The sequence below is a fragment of the Danio rerio genome, chromosome 1 (genome assembly GCF_052040795.2).
Source record: "Danio rerio strain M-AB ecotype USA chromosome 1, GRCz13ab, whole genome shotgun sequence".
In the NCBI taxonomy this organism is placed as follows: Eukaryota; Metazoa; Chordata; class Actinopteri; order Cypriniformes; family Danionidae; genus Danio; species Danio rerio.
In genome coordinates, this window is record NC_141021.1 from 48,426,101 (window position 1) to 48,442,500 (window position 16,400).

Sequence of the window (16,400 nt, forward strand, 5' to 3'; positions counted from 1 at the left end):
TAAAATATCACCTCACTGATGACAAATTTGTTTTATTTATTTTTTAATTTTTTACTGACTTCAATAACAAAGATACAAAATCCAATTTTGCACAAAAAACAATGATAATAACAGATCAGGATAAATAATATAAACACACACACACACACACACACACACACACACACACACACACACACACACACACATATATATATATATATATATATATATATATATATATATATATATATATATATATATATATATATAATTATAATAATAATAATTATTATTACTATTATTATTATTATTATTATTATTATTATTATCAATTTAATTAAAAGAGAAACAAAAGAGAGAAAAACATTTATTTAAACAGATACATAACTCAGATACAGCAAGAGGAAACAAGGATTTATGTATCCTTGATATTTCAAAAATATTTATCATAATAATCCAAGAATATATCACTTTTCTTGTTATTAACTAGACTAAGAGATTTAGCTAATAAAAAGATCAATTTCAATTAAAAAATGTGAAAAAGAAGGCTGCGAATTGGAGAATTTTTGTTTGTGAATAAACTATTTTCCATACAAAATAAAAAAGTCAATAACGTGGTTCTCTGATATGTCAGTTTTACCTTCATAGTAACAAATAATATCTTGAAGTTGTAAGTGTCTGGAAGAAGCAATCTCATGACGAATAAATAGAACGAGGAGAAGGCCGTTACGTCATAGCCGACAGAATTCCTCAGAGTGACAAACGAACGAGTACAGTGAACAGTGATTTAATGACTTTAGCGACTTGTTTTGCGTCTCAAATGGAAAATAATAAGTCAACTGTGTTTTTTCATCGAGTTAAAAAGATCACGACTGACTTTGTCATCAATAATCATCAGAGTGACACGATGGCTTCTCCTACACCTTGTACCACGACGAGAAGCCCAACAGGTGAGATGAGAGTTTACAAAAACGGTGTATTCCCACATATTATTTAATAAAAACTATAAAAAATAATAATCTATCGCCATATAACGAAGCTTACCGACTTAAGAGGCAAATATTTAACCTCTCGTGATCGTAATGGTTTCGTGTATATTGTGTATTTTCTGACTTTGTGATTGAGGCCTGCTGTCATTTTATGTATTGACATTCTGGCTTTAAAGTTTCTCCTTTCCACTCAACAGAAATTGTGCCTCGCTAACGTTACTGATAAAAAACATTCTAATATTACTTTAATTTAAACTTTATGTGTAGACCGCAGTAATTTTCTTAGTTTTTGATGGTGTGGAGGAATATTTGTTATATTTGAGCAAACTGAGTGAGAATATTATATTTAAGGCTTTTATTTGTTTAAGCAGGGATAAATTAATACAGTTGAGGGAAAGTTGGTTTTATATTCACACATTCTGACTTTCTTCTTAAAAATATAATAACAGAAATATTGTTTCAAATTCTAAATGGGAAAATCACATTAACAGCCAAATTACTATCATTCTACAACATTGTTTACTGTCAATTAATTACTTATAACGTTGATTTGAAGTCTTACTTACATGCTATTTCACACCCAATGTTCAAATTAGCATGGTAAACAACATGGAGACAGTTAAATTAACAAACATAAACCCAACTTTTCCTCCATAATAATAAATGTGTATAGCTCTGTTTCTTTAACTGAAGTTCTGGAGCCAGACTTCTCTTTTCATTTGGAATTCTAAGACTGATTGTTAAAAGTTTTAAGTTATAATTTACTCACAGATTTCTTAACTGAAGATCCAGAGCGCGAGAAATTGTTCACTTTGAGTTTGACGATTGCTAATGGAAAGCTGCAAAAATATGGATTTTGTTTTTATTATTGTTTTGTGGTGGAGAAGTGGTGCTTGATTGAAGAATGTTGATTTAGATGTGGCAGCCACTGACAAAAAAATAAAAGGCTTTATAAATTTGATTAAACATTGTGATGGTGATTGTTAATAGCTCAAACTATAACTATAATAAAATATTCTATAACTCAGAACTTTGAAAAATCAAAAAATGAGTTATTATAATGGTTTGCATTTCGTGTGAGCAGGAGTGAAATGTTTATTTTTGCAAAACAGTTGCTTCTAGGATTTTTCCTAATGTCTAAAATGGATGAATTACCGACTATTTGTTAGGTTGTATTTGTCATTTTACGTCATAGAAATGATTCACAATCCCACGTAGTTATTGTAGTTGTCAAACATTTTCTATTATAATTGTACATTTATTGTTGATGTTTCTTTTGTGTGATTGTCTTTTATATGTCTAATTTTCAGCAGTTTGTCTATTTTAAACTTGTGGTTAAAGAGTTTTCTAATATTTCCCTGTTCATTTCCTTTACTTCAGAAAACCCAGAGAAAAGGAGGAAAGGGAAAAAAGTCTCTGCTTTCTTTAAGAGAGTATGGAAGGCTGCAAAGCGCCCTTTCCTTAGCTGTGACCAGAGCCGAGTGGTTCCCTTTGAACCACAGTCAGATAACGACTATTTCGAGCACCTGCCTGTTCCAGGTCCCTCCAGGACCGTCGCAGCACATGCAGACCCTGAGCCGGTGTTGCTGCCAGGCCAGGTCTGTGAAGAACCTCAGCCGTTGAGTGTTCCGGGCCCCTACAGGATCAAGCAAACAGCAGATGTGCCGAATGCAGATCGGGCCCGTCCTGAGTCCTCAACGGCCCTCACAGGTCATGTTGACACTGAGCAGATGCGTCCGCCAGTCCAGGTCTGCGACAGTCTCGAGTCGTTGGCTGTTCCAGGACCATCCAGGATCCAGTCAACGACCATCGCAGATCATGTTGACCCTGAGCAGATGCGTCCGCCAGTCCAGGTCTGTGAAGATCCTCAGCCCTTGAGTGTTCCGGGCCCCTCCAGGATCAAGCAAACAGCAGATGTGCCGAATGCAGATCGGGCCCGTCCTGAGTCCTCAACGGCCCTCACAGGTCATGTTGACACTGAGCAGATGCGTCCGCCAGTCCAGGTCTGTGACAGTCTCGAGTCGTTGGCTGTTCCAGGACCATCCAGGATCAAGCCAACGACCATCGCAGATCATGTTGACCCTGAGCAGATGCGTCCGCCAGTCCAGGTCTGTGAAGATCCTCAGCCGTTGAGTGTTCCGGGCCCCTCCAATATTAAGAAAATGACGGATGCAGATTCGGTCAGTCCTGAGTCGCCTCCGTCTGTTCAAGACCCCTCTAAAATTGATGGGACTGATGGTGAGTCATCCTGAATTTGGTTCATTTTATTTTGCCATCTGTTATTTTTACTCTTTGTTGTTTTTAGTTTCTAAATCAGTCAGTGTCATTTGTTGTACTGTTGGTTGTGTATTAATTATTACAGTGCTAAACATATATGAGTACACCCCCACAAATCTCTCATTTAAATTTATTGCTTTACAATATTCTATATTCTAATATCTTTCCATTTCTAAAAATATTCTGTGACTAAAATATTATTTTAATAAATAAATCTGTTTACTAAATCAGTTTTGTTCAAATGCATCAATGTATATTACTGTATATTACCCATATTCACTGAGAAATGGATAAATGTAAAGCATATATCAGGGGTAAAGTCTAGATCGGATATGCGGCCAGCCGGAAGTGCAATATGCACATTAATAAAGTAGCATTTTTTTTTGACACTGTATAACAATAATTAATATTTTTACAGTACTGTGAGGGTTGGGTTTAGGGTTGGGGTGGGGGTAGGCGTTAAAAAATAAATTTTATTGGGTAATTTAATAGATAACATAACTAATACTCGGTACAACTACAGTTTTTACATTACTGTGACGGTTGGGTTTAGGGTTGGGGTGGGAGTAGAGGTTAATAAAATACAACAAATGAGAAATGTAATAAATAATAGAAATAATTTTCGTTAACTTCCGGCCGCAAACGTATCCGCTCTAGCAACAACCCATATCAGGGGTGGCCAACCCTGTTCCTGGAGAGCCACCTTCCTGCAGATTTCAGTTGCAACCCATGTCAAACACACCTGCCTGTAATTATCACGTGGTGTTCAGGTCCTAATTAATTGGTTCAGGTGTGTTTAATATGGGGAGCAACTGAAATCTGCAGGAAGGTGGCTCTCCAGGAACAGGGTTGGCCACCCCTGGCATATATGAATGTTCTGAGCACTGTAGCTGCAGCTTTGTTCATGAAGATGTTTCTGTTTGTTTTCTTCATTTTAGAAAACCCCAAGAAAGGAAGGAAAGGGAAAAGAGTCTCTGCTTTCTTTAAGAGAGCATGGAAAGCTGCAAAGCTCCCTTTCCTGCATTTTACGCCACAGCCTGAGCCAGAGTCAGAGCCAGACCTTGAGTCAGTATGTCTGCCAGGCCAGGGTCCTGAGGAGGCTTCTGGGCTCACTCGTGGTAAGTCATCATTCTGTAATTCATAATTAATATAGATTATTAATCAATTTACTCCTGCATTTCTGATAGAAGCTTTTAGATCATTGCAATAGGTCCAGATTTAAAGGACAGGAGATATTTATTTGATCCGCTTCATACCAGACAATCCAAGTAAATCTCCTTGCTTTTTTCTGTTTTTCAGGACTCGATCTGACTCAGTTTGAAGTCGGAGACCTGATTGGAGAAGGAGCTTTTGGCCAGGTGTATGTGGCATCTCACAAACGCAGTAAAAGAGTAAAGGTAAAGAACTACTTTTTTAAAATTCAATCAACATTTTCCTCCTGATTAATAAATATAAATAATTTGTTGGCTTTAATTTAATTTGTTGTTGTTTTTCCGCAGGTTGCCCTGAAGTGCATGGTGAAGAGTCAACAGGACCGTTATCTGGACGTTGTAAGTTGATTAATTCACACAACAGTGAAAATGTGCTGAGCATTTACTCATCCTTCACTTGTCCTGTACCTGTCTGGACCACTTTAAACTGAACTCAAAAGCAGATATGTTGGAAACAGGTAGCCACTGACCTCTATTGTAGGAAAAGAAAATACTTTTGAGGTCAATGCTTACTGGTTTTCAACATTCTTCAAAATATCTTCTTTTGTGTTAAGCAGAAGAAATAAACCCAGAAACAAGTTTTGAACACATGAATGTCGGGCTGTGGAATTAATTAAAATTCAATTAACATTAATGGAGGTTTTCCCAGAGATGGGTTGTGGCTGGAAGGGCATCCGCTGCGTAAAAACCTGCTGGATAAGTTGGCGGTTCATTCCGCTGTGGCAACCCCGGATTAATAAAGGGACTAAGCTGACAAGAAAATGAATGAATGAATTATTGGAGGTTAAAATGATCATTGATTCATATCCTGGCCCCTAGTAAAGCAGTCTGCATTCATTTCTACACAAAGCTGGAAATCAGGGAAATCAAGTAGCGGGACTTTTGCAGCATGGGATGTGCTTGATTTATTCGAGTGTATATGAGTCATTCAGAAGTGCTAAAGAGCTCTTGTGCTGTTGTGTGCATGTGCTCAGCCTCAGAGACGGACAGAACACACACATGTAGAGTCCTCTTTTAGCTTAAACTGCATGACTGAATGCTCAAATGCAAGCAAAAATGTGTCACATAGTGAAGTTTGTGTTTCTGTACTTTGTGCCATTCTGCTTTGTTAATGTCTTTGAAATCTGTTTTCTTTCTAGGATGGTCATTCCACACCTGTGCTTGCAGAAGTGGCAATGATGCTTAGGTTGATGAAAGCTCCGCGATGTCCAAACATCATCAGATTACACAACTGGCTTGAGGTTGAGGACAACTTTGTTCTCATTCTGGAGTACGCAGAGTCATGCCAGACCTTGCTTCAGTACATCAAAGACACAGCGGACATTGAGGAAAACCAAGCACGCCAGTTAATGCGTCAGTTGATCCGAGCTATAATGTTCTGCACCGAGCGTGGAGTTTTCCATGGGGATATACACACAGCGAACATCCTGGTGACTCTACCCCGATTAGAGCTCAAATTGATCGACTTTGGATGTGCTCAGCCAATTACCCAAAAGCCTTTCAACAAAAGTGACTATCGAGGTGAGTTGGCATTTTGTGTTAGTTTCTTTGCTCACAGTATTGTCTCATGAAATGACTGAATTCTGGAAATGTCTCTCTTACAGGAGCTGGACATGGCATGCCACCTGAGGCTTTGAGGTGTCGTGTATTCCATGCTAACCCGGCATACGTCTGGACAATAGGCATTATGCTGTATGAAATAATGCATGGACGACTGGCCTTCAATAACAGACAGTCAATAATGTTTGGCGCAATTCAGATACACCCCAGGTTATCCACAGGTAAGCAGACAGCTCTGAACAATCTCAGCCTCAGTAACAGAATCAAACATGTCAGTCATAAGTCAAATGGATTAAATATAATGTTTACAGGACCTGTAGATATTAAAGTCACTCATTTGTGAATGTTTTGTAACATTTGATGTTGTAAGATTTAAAGACGTTCATGAATGTTGAGTATGCAGACATATTTCACTCTCTCTGTGACACTTTTCAGCATGCGTGGACCTGATTTCCCAGTGTTTGATCCGTAATCCAGCTAAACGGCTACAGTTACACCAGGTAGAAGAGCACTGCTGGTTCAATCCAACGACCCCAAATCCTGTGAAGCAGTTATACAAGAGGAGGTAGAGGAACACACAGAGTTTTATTTGACAGCCTTTCATATTACTGTTTAAACAACTTTGTCTTATTTCTGATTGTTTTTCTTCATTTTTAGAAAAAACTAAAGAAGCGAGGAGGAGGAGAGCACCATTTCCAGACATTCACAAGACTGTTAAAGTTATTAATTACTCCCTCATGTCATTCCAAACCCCTAAGACCTTACAGTCAGTGTCAGTTCATGACGTGTGTTGAAGAGAGCTCTGTCCTGCGCTGTATGTGTGTCGCACTGCTGACGTCTACCTCAGATGTGCCCACGCTTTGTTTAAATGAGAGGAAGTCGCGCAGGCCTCTGGGTTAAACATCAGCAGTGTGACACACATACAGTGCAGTACAGAACTTCTGAAGTCATTATTTCTGTTTTATTATTTTTGTCTTTTTCTTTCTGCATGAAAGAAGTTTCACTTAAAAATGACAGCTGTAGCTCCAAACCCCTGACACCTTTCTTCATCTTCAGAAAACTTGTGAAAATATTTGAGATGAACTGCGAGAACTCTCTGATCCTCCATAAACCACAAGAATGAAGAAATGTTTAAATCCCAGAAAACTTCATCAAACCATGAGAGCTCTGTCCTGCGCTGTATGTGTGTCGCACTGCTGATGTTTACCTCGGATGTGCCCACGCTTTATTTAAATGAGAGGAAGTCGCGCAGGCCTCTGGGTTAAACGTCAGCAGTGCGACACATATAGTGCACTGTGCTCTTATGAACGTGTGGTTTGAGGGTCAGAGAGCTCTCAGATTTCATCTAAAATGTTTTTATTTGTGTTCTCAATATGAAGTAAACATGAATTTGAACTAAGGACATGAGGCGAGTAATTAATGACAATAATGGTAATTAATGGTGCCTGGACTGCAGCTCTGCACAAGACGTTTGGCCAGAGGAGAAATGGTCGTGCCCAACTGAGCCTGGTTTCTCTCGAGGTTTTTTTCCTTCACTTTAGTCAATTGGTGAAGTTTTGTTCCTCGCCACTGTCGCCGCTGGCTTGCTTGGTTTGGGACTTGTGGAGCTGCGCATCGATGGATTTGCTCTTTAGTGTTTGGACTTTCAGCAGTGACAATTAAACCACAATGAACTGAACTGAACTGAACTTCAACTCTGAAAACTGGACTGACACAGTTTCAATTTACTTCTATGTTAAGCTGCTTTGACACGATCCACATTGTAAAAGCGCTGTAGAAATGAAGATGAATTGAACTGAATTAATGCTAAAACTCCATTAGGAAGTCCAGTGCTGTCACAGTTTTCTCCTCTAAAGTGTCATCAAAGATCTGCTAAACTATTTTCTACCTCATCAATGAATCTGGTGTTCTGTCACAAGGGAAAGGGATTGTTTTATAATTAAGTGTTCATAATTGTTTTGTAATGAATTGCTTTTATATATTGTTAATAATTCAAATAAAATCATGTGAATCAAAATGAAGCTCTGATAATCATTTCTGTGACTTTTCTAAACGACTCCTTACTCAATTAAAGAGAGAGTTCTCCCTAAACTATTTACTCAAGTGTTTCCTAACCTATGAGTTTTTTTCTTCTGTTGAACACTAAAGAAGATACTTTAAAGAAATCTGAAAATCTGTAACCACTGATGTTCATAGTAGGAAAGCAAATACAATGGAAGTTAATAGTTACAGGTTTCCTGCATTTTCCAAAATTTTGTGAAAAAAAATTTCATTTTCCTTCTTTTGTGAAAAACAGAAGAATCTCATAGTAAATCATTTTGGAAGGGCACTTTCTATCCAAGACTAAAAAGGGCATGTGCACTGCACAGGTTCAGCCCAATGTGTGCATGTGCCTTCTCCCTACACTGGCTGCCTGTTAAGTTCTGTATTGATTATAAAATATTGCTTCTTACCCCTAAAGCTTTAAATAATCTAGCTCCTGTTTATCTAACCAACCTCCACAACCAGTCTCGCTACAATCCAACCAGCTCTTTAAGATCTCAAAACTCAAGGCTTCAGTTATAGTAGTTCTCCAGCCTTCGGAAAAGGTTGTGCCCAACAAAGCCTGTTTTCTCTTGAAGTTTGTTTCCTTCACTTTCGTCAATTGGTGAAGTTTTGTTTCTCGCTACTGTCGCCACTGGCTTGCTTGGTTTGGGACTTAGAGCTGCACATAAATGGATTTGCTCTTCAGCGTTTCGACTTTCAGTTGTCAAAATTAAACAAAACTGAACTGAACTGAATTAGCTTCAACTCTGAAAACTGGACTGATACAGATTCAATTTACTATAATCGTCTGTTAAGCTGCTTTGGCACAATCTACATTGTAAAAGCGCTATAGAAATAAAGATGAATTGAATTGAATAAAAATTATGACAAATCAAACTTGAAAATTTCTATTTTGTTTGAACAAGTGACAGCATCTACATCTATTTAGGTTGTACAGGTTAAACTGTAATAAAGAGTTTAAATAAGTATTAACAATCAAAAAGTATTCTAAATAAAATAAATGCTATAACAGTTATTGCTATAGCCTATTTTCTCTTACTACTTTTCATTCAGAGAGGTGCATGTGCTTGATATGTGTCTCTTTTGTTAATGTTGCTATTTAAACTTAATTTTACACTTTAATTTAATAATTTAACGAATAATGGCTGGTCAAAAGTGGAATGAAACAACAAAGCAAAAATAAATAAATAAATAAATAAATAAATAAATAAACCGAAAATGAAAATGGCCGCATGGTGGCTCAGTAGTTAACGCTGACGCCTCACAGATCACTGGTTCAGTTATCCGAAAAAACGACCATATGTAAACAGCCCCTAAATCCGTCTCGAATGCATTTCTGAGACAATTTTCACCCATCCTTTTCAGGATCATTTTCGTAAAAGGAGGGTGGCACTTTATAGAGGATTTGATTGGACGAAAAATCTGACGAGAAGCTCAAGCGCCAGGTGACATCTTTTTAATCCACATAGCGGAAGTGAGATGTTATTAGATTTGAACGCAGCTATATTCTAAATAGGAGTTCTGTCATTGTTTTGGAGCATACTAGCTTACAGATAACCTTTAGGCTAATATATTCCCTGTAAAAAAATAAATACATAACTTGGCACAATTAAACCAAACCTTCCCTCTGGTAATTCCTCGATTGTTTGGTCCCCATTGTCTGTGCTATTCCAGGGCTGAGATGGCAACAGATGCAGGAGGAATCTGCCCAGCAAACAAGCTGAAACTCAAGAGAAGTGGGTGGATTTATTAACTTATTTATTTATTTATTTGAAAAATGGCAAAATAATGTGATGGATGTTCAGATGTTTCTCTTTATTTCTCCTCACATCATGTTATTTCAGCAATGCCAAAAAAGCACAGTATTTCTGCTCCATCTCCATCCAAACTCAATATTCATTGGCATTTAAAATTCCTGGCTTAGTGTCTTTTCTGCTGTTTCTTTTATTTCTTTGTATTGTAAGCAAGAATATCTGGATTGTGATAAAAATGTCACCGGATTGTTCCTACCTTTAGCATTGTTTGCATTGCTCGAGATGTTGGCACTGCACTATTTCAACCCACAGGGCTGCGGTGCAGGTGTGGCAAAGCCTCACATCTGTTCCCCAACACCTCCACCTTATTATGGCAAACAATGACTCGCACCAAACGCTTCCAAAGACTCACAATCCTCAGGGACAGCAAGGCATTGTGGGAGATTTAATCACTGGCTGAGGCTCATGCAGAAGGAGGCAGGTTGTTCCTTTGTGCAAGAACTGAGGCGACTTTGACATTTTGAGAAAGACTGACGTTTAGGACACATTTACATAAGGACAAAGCCTAGAGAACTGAAGAGAACAGTACAGAGAGACAGAAAATGTTAAATGTCACTTAATTGAGCCGCTTTGTGCTGTCTGAAAAGTTTTAATTGTGTAAAACAAATCAAATCCCTGCTATGTTGAGTGTACATGGATTGTCAGACAGTGATGAATGGCTTCTGTAGAAAATATTCAACATATAGTGGCTTTACACAAGGGCAAGTGTCACTTCCATTTCTATTCATGCTTACAAAGTCTTTACAGTAAGAATAATGCTTGTCACAGCCAAGCTGTCAGGATAGACAGTGTATTTAATTTCATCTGATTGAAAACAATGCTTTGTGGGACATAAATTATTGTTCAAGTTTGGGGTTTGTACAATTTGTCAAAGTTTTTGATAAAAGGTCCCACCCATGCTACATGGAATTAATCCAAATGCTTATTTATTTATTTAATAATAATAAAAAAAAACATTGAGATTACAATTTAAAAGGGTGGCATGGTGGCACAGTGGATAGCGCTGTCGCCTTGCAGCAAGAAGGTCGCTACTTTTAGCCTTGGCTAAGTCAGTTGTTATTTCAGTTGGCAAGCCAAAAAGAAAATGAATGAATGGATGAATGAATAAAAAAAAAATCAGCACCTCCAAATCTGTGGCCATGGAGATCTGTGCGGGACTGATTTTTTTTTTAGTCCCTCTCCTGCCCGCTCCCGCCAGGTATTATTCCGCACCCGACTGCTCCCGCTGAATATTCAGCCTTTGTTCACCTGCTGCCCGCTTAGAATCATTTTCTACCCATCCGGACTGTTCCCACAAAATTTAGGTTTGGTTTCCAAAATCTAAAGTTTAAATTGGGTACTACCAATAGAGCATACCTGCCAACACTCCCGTCCGAATCCGATCCGAATGTTGGCAGGTTTGCAATAGAGAGAGATAACAGATAAAACTGTAGCTCCTGCAAGGATTGTAGGCTACCTTTTGTTTCTGTCCCTTGTGATATGACATGAGTTCCGCGTGACGTGCGGTGAGGTTTGTGGCTGGTGAGGCACTGACTCTTTCAAAGTCAGAATTACAAATATTTACACTCAATATCAGTGCTTAATTTGTAAATTGCGAGGTCCCGGAACAGATCAGGGTAACAGATCTGGCATGTTATCAGAGGAGGAAGAGGTGTCGCGAACGGAAGTGAAGAGCTTGGGGCCGAGGGTTTGTGGTGGTGTCACGAATGAAAGTGAAGAGCGGGGGGTGGGGGCGCAGTGGTCTCGCTGAGGAAAGTGAAGAGGGTTAGGGAGACCCAGCTAGGACTTGAACCATTGAACCATTGACCTTCTTGCTGTGAGGTGACAGTGCTAACCACTGAGCCACCATGTCACCCCTAATTCACTTCCAACTGAAACGATATTTTAAGTAGGGGGTGGGGCTTTCTTTTGCACCTCATTTTTTTTGTAGCAAACTAAAAGTAAGGGGAGCATGGTTAAGAATATTGTTGCTGAAGCCCTGAAACTGACATCACTAGAGAAGGACTGCCAGTCCAAACACAGAAGAAAATGGACAGACTAAATGCACAGATTAATCGTTCATCTAAAGAATATCATTGTGGGGTAGTGAAATAAACATTTTGTAAATTTGAATATCACATGGACATTAAACTTTAAACCGCAACCTAGCAACACCAGATAATCTAGGAAATGCATAGAAACACCTTAGCTTGACTTAGTTCTTGATTTGATTTCGCTCATGTTTAAACATGTCACTGTGTTCTTTATATTCACGCTTGATTATAAGAAGACTATGTTTAAGCAATTCTTGAGATCTGGTGGTAATCCCCATTAGACTAAATAGCACTTGATGAAAGACAAAAGCTCTGTCTCTGTTCCGTTTGTACTGAATGAGGGTTACGCTTGGATACTTTTGCGCTTATGAAAGTGACAGGCCAAATTTGATTCTTTTATGGGCTCTGACTGCCCCTCATTGACTCACAATGGAAAGGATATAATTTTGCAGATGTTGGTGAAAAAGCTCAAATGTCAGCCTCTTTTCAGACTGCCAGAGCTGCCTTGGTCCGGGGATGAATAATGGATCAGTCACCTTTGTCTACTGCTGAATATTCTTACATAAACACAAAGACTCATAAAACGTACAAAAGAGCATCTAATTCATCTTTTAGCGCTCAGATCAAACGCGGCGATAACTCGGCCCGTGTTTCTTAACGACAGGCAGGTAAATGAAGAACACCTTTGTGCTGCTTCTGTCTCTTGTGTTCAGAACAAACGTCAGATTTACCCTACACCGATACGAAAGGCTGCAAGGGAGTTCAATGAGTGCATAAAGCAGATTTTGGGTAGTCATTCATTCATTCACTTCTTTTCTTTCAGCGTAGTCCCTTATTTAGGGGTTGCCACAGCGAAATGAACCGCCATTTGTTCCAGCATAAGTTTTATGCCCTTCTAGCCGCAATCCAGTACTGGCAAACACCCGTATACACTCATACAGTGCGGCCAGTTTAGTAATCCACAGTGCTAACCAACGAGCCACCATGCTACGGAAGTCATATTATGTGATCATATTATGATTTGTTTTGACAGAATCTACCGTAAGTCTCAGGTATCCTTAGAATATGCTTGTAAAGATTAAGCTCAAGGTATTTAACGGAACATTTTTTTATCCTAAGCTGTAAATCCCCCACTGCCCCACTCGGCTAATAATTTTGACCTTAAAATGTTCAATAAAAAATTAAAAACATCTTTTATTCTAGCCAAAATAGAATAAATTAGACTTTTTCCATAGAAAAACTATTATCAGACATACTGTGAAAATGTCCTTGCTCTGTTAAACATCATTTGGGAAATTTTTAAAAAAGAAAACATTTCAAAGGAGGGCTAAAAATTCTGACTTCAACTGTATGTGTGTTATTATGTAAAAGAGAAACATTAAAATGTCTCAGCACATCTCCAATTGTGTTTCATGAACGATAAAACAGATCCAGATAAACTTTAGTGTTGGAATGTTTTTTAGAATCTTTTACTTGATGCACAACAAAAAGACTTTATTCATTTTGTCTCTGTACTCAAAAAGCTATTAAAACTGTGCATAAATAATAGAATGTCTTAACTAAACAAATTCACAAGACTACCACATCGTGATAATAACATGTTTCCTTAACTTTTACAAATAGAGTTTTACAAATATCTATGCATTTACAATAAGGTTTGCAAAATCTCAAATCAATGTTAATTTTAACAACTAGGGTGGCACGTTGGCTCAGTGGTTAGCACTCACAGTTAGGAGGTTGCTGGTTCGAGTCCCTGCTGGGCTAGTTGGTGTTTCTTTGTGGAGTTTGCATGTTCTCCCTGTGTTGGCAGGGGTTGCCTCGGGGTGCTTCCCCAAATTCCAAAGAGATGTGGAATAGGTCAATTGGTTGAACTAAATTGGCCATAGTGTATGGGAGTGTGTGTGAATGTGAGGGTGTATTGGTATTTCCTAGACATATGCAGTAAAACATATGCAGGAATAGTTGGCGGTTCATTTCGCTGTGGTGACCCCTGATAAATAATACACTGAGCCAAAGTATAATAAAAGAATGAATGCATTTTAACATCTACATGTTGTTAACATGAAAACGTTTAGGGAGTCCATTAAATAAGTTTTTTGTTTCCAGAATGATTGGTCATGGTTGACATCTACTTCCAGTTGATGGTCGTCATTGACACATTAGCAAAATTTTTTGGCAAAATTAACATTAAAGTGAGCGTGGTTCGTCTGACGGATCCATTTGCGATAGCACCATCCCAATGGATATTGGATAAGACGAAAAGACCTACAAGTCTTTGTTCTGTGTGGTCATGTGCAAGAAATTATGGTCCATGATTACCAGATTCAAAACTTTGTAGTGCCAAAAACTGAGATTCTGCCTAGCCAAAGACAAGGAAAAAAGATGTAGCTATACAAGGCCTGGGTAATCATCAACAAGCAAAACAACTGCATTCCGACAGTGAACTGCAGCTGTACGGCAGAGTATGTGAACTTAGATTTTTACATTTCATTCTAAGCGTTATGTGTCCGCAGTTTAACTCACCATATTATTTAACATTTTTTGCTGAAATCATTGCTGCAATCAAAAACGAGTAATGTGTATGATTTAGCATAGTGTGAACTTACCTGATATAACATGAGAACTGCAGAGTCGAGCGTTTTTAATTAGCCCCTCACTCCATTCAGCTCTTATTATGGCTGTTAGCCAGAGACGTCTGCGGTTGGCATTAAAAGCAGTGTGGTGTATGGTAAAATTTAAGTTTTATACTTTTGGACTTTTGATTTTGGCATCCTACCGCACAGCACAACACAACATGATTGCCATTGCAACCGGTCTTTTTTTGCTACTGGTATGCACGGTTGAACCTGTGTGACGTAATGTATGACAAAGGTTGGTAATTCCGCTATATACATAAATCCCTTAATCCCAATTGAAATGTTATTCCAGGATCAACATACATATTAATCCAGGAACAGGTCCTACTTTGTGAAATCAGGTTGGCGTTGCTGTGACAGTGCAAAAATAAGATCAGCAGACTCTCCATAGCCACACACGTTTATTCAACAGTTCTAATATAAACCTGTTGCCCTACACCAAACACCTGCTCTCTCTACCCCTAACTTGGATAGCGATCATTTCAAAATGACATGTTCCGTGGGACTCCAAGACACCTTATCTCCTCTCTCTGAACAAACTGCCATTCATTCCCCCATTCTCCTGCCCTAAAATATCGAAATATATAAATAAAAGAAAGAAAGAAGAGCAGCCAGGGCACATTGCATACACCGAGCGCGCTCCCTTTCATTTGTTTATTGTGCAAAATAGCTGTGCAATATTTTTTTTTTGTCAATGGTTTACTCTAAAAGCTTTTCCCTCTGTCAGTATGAAAGGAAAGCAATAAAGGTCTTTCAATGGGCATGAATAAAAACCAGGGAGAACAGAGGGGAGCCGCTGGGGGTTTGGCCGAAGGGCTTCTATTCTTTAGCTGGTAATCAAATTGAAGCTGAAATGAAATGGAGGTTTCTTATGAAAATAGCCTTTGTTGACTGGAAGGCTGGTAATTCATAAACAATACGTACGGCTTTTGTGAGCATAATAACATATTCATGCTCTCAGAGAAAGGGAAGGAAGGGGAGAGCGAGTGAGAGAGAGAGAAAGAGTGAATAAAGGGCTACAGGGCTTTGGCTTTCGTTTCTGCCTGATGTTACTCTCTGTCACCTCTCGATTTCTCTCTCTCTCTCTTTCTCTCTCTCTCTCTCTCTCTCTCTCTGTCTCTCTCTCTCTTATTCAGCTTCACACTGTCATTTTCTCTCTCTCTCCATAACTTCCTCACCATTGGCTTTTGCTGTTTGACAGGAACAGTTGGTGTTCAGAGGCAGAGAAATGAACTGAATCCAGGCTCTCAGCGCTGGATTGGAGACTTTCAGCGAGTTGACTTTTGAGCGGGCATGGACAGTGGATGTATTTGCTGGAATCAAGGGGATTTTTTTGGTGGTAGAAAAACTGGAAGTTACTTTTCTCATCCTCCTTGGAAGGAAGGAAAGCTCAAGTTTGTCCCTTTGCGGATGGTGAGTAGGACTTATTTTGACATCTCTTACTTTTTATGATGTCCCTGGAATGAATGAGTATCACGGGCTGCAATTATGGATTAAATAACTTTGATGAAGACACAATGTCGTATTCTAAGCCTCTGTGCTGCTGTGATGTAGTGTCCAGTGTTTTTGCTTTGACTCTGATCCTCCATAGGGAATGTCAGGCATGCTGCACTTCAGCTGGTTTGTTTATAGCCTGATTGACTTCACTGAGGTAAAGTTGGTGTTCTATTCGCACATTCAGACTTCCTTCTTAATAATATAATTTCAGAAAGGTGTTCTTTCTTGCAATCTATGTTGGCAAGTCATACTTGCATGGGATTTCAGAAAGTATATTTAAAGTACCACAATGAGGAGAGCTTGTCACAAGTTGTCATTGAACAAATGTGTGTATATAAAGCCAACTTTACCTCAG

At 38.7% G+C, this 16,400-nt stretch overlaps 2 protein-coding genes across 23 annotated transcripts in view; both read left to right on the forward strand.

The window, feature by feature from the left end:
• Positions 1 to 734: 734 nt before the first annotated feature.
• LOC147847001 (serine/threonine-protein kinase pim-2-like) lies at positions 735 to 8,040 on the forward strand. 4 transcript variants are annotated; one of them, XR_015476936.1, is made up of 11 exons: positions 735 to 932; positions 2,352 to 2,594; positions 2,851 to 3,209; positions 4,187 to 4,366; positions 4,548 to 4,645; positions 4,748 to 4,798; positions 5,599 to 5,980; positions 6,064 to 6,240; positions 6,455 to 6,584; positions 6,677 to 7,198; positions 7,295 to 8,040. XR_015476936.1 is itself a non-coding variant. In XM_087237669.1 (10 exons), exons 3-10 carry the CDS (start codon positions 2,957 to 2,959, stop codon positions 6,684 to 6,686), a joined length of 1,281 nt encoding a protein of 426 aa, XP_087093795.1. In that variant the 5' UTR covers positions 735 to 932; positions 2,352 to 2,594; positions 2,851 to 2,956; the 3' UTR covers positions 6,687 to 8,040. The 4 variants fall into 4 exon arrangements, 2 of the variants coding, with proteins under 2 accessions (XP_087093795.1, XP_087093794.1); XR_015476935.1 differs by having other exon boundaries at positions 2,352 to 3,209; XM_087237669.1 differs by having other exon boundaries at positions 6,677 to 8,040.
• Positions 8,041 to 9,274: 1,234 nt separating this feature from the next.
• LOC147837491 (uncharacterized) overlaps positions 9,275 to 16,400 on the forward strand; it is a 238,757-nt gene continuing 231,631 nt past the window's right edge. For 11 of the 19 annotated variants that reach the window (XR_015476963.1, XR_015476958.1, XR_015476959.1 and 8 more), the window contains exon 1: positions 15,725 to 15,961. The gene's annotated coding sequence lies outside the window, so the exon portion shown is untranslated. Of the gene's footprint in view, positions 9,540 to 9,739; positions 9,802 to 15,724; positions 15,962 to 16,400 lie in introns of those variants that run through there. The other 8 variants (XR_015476952.1, XR_015476953.1, XR_015476955.1 and 5 more) reach the window with 2 other exon arrangements.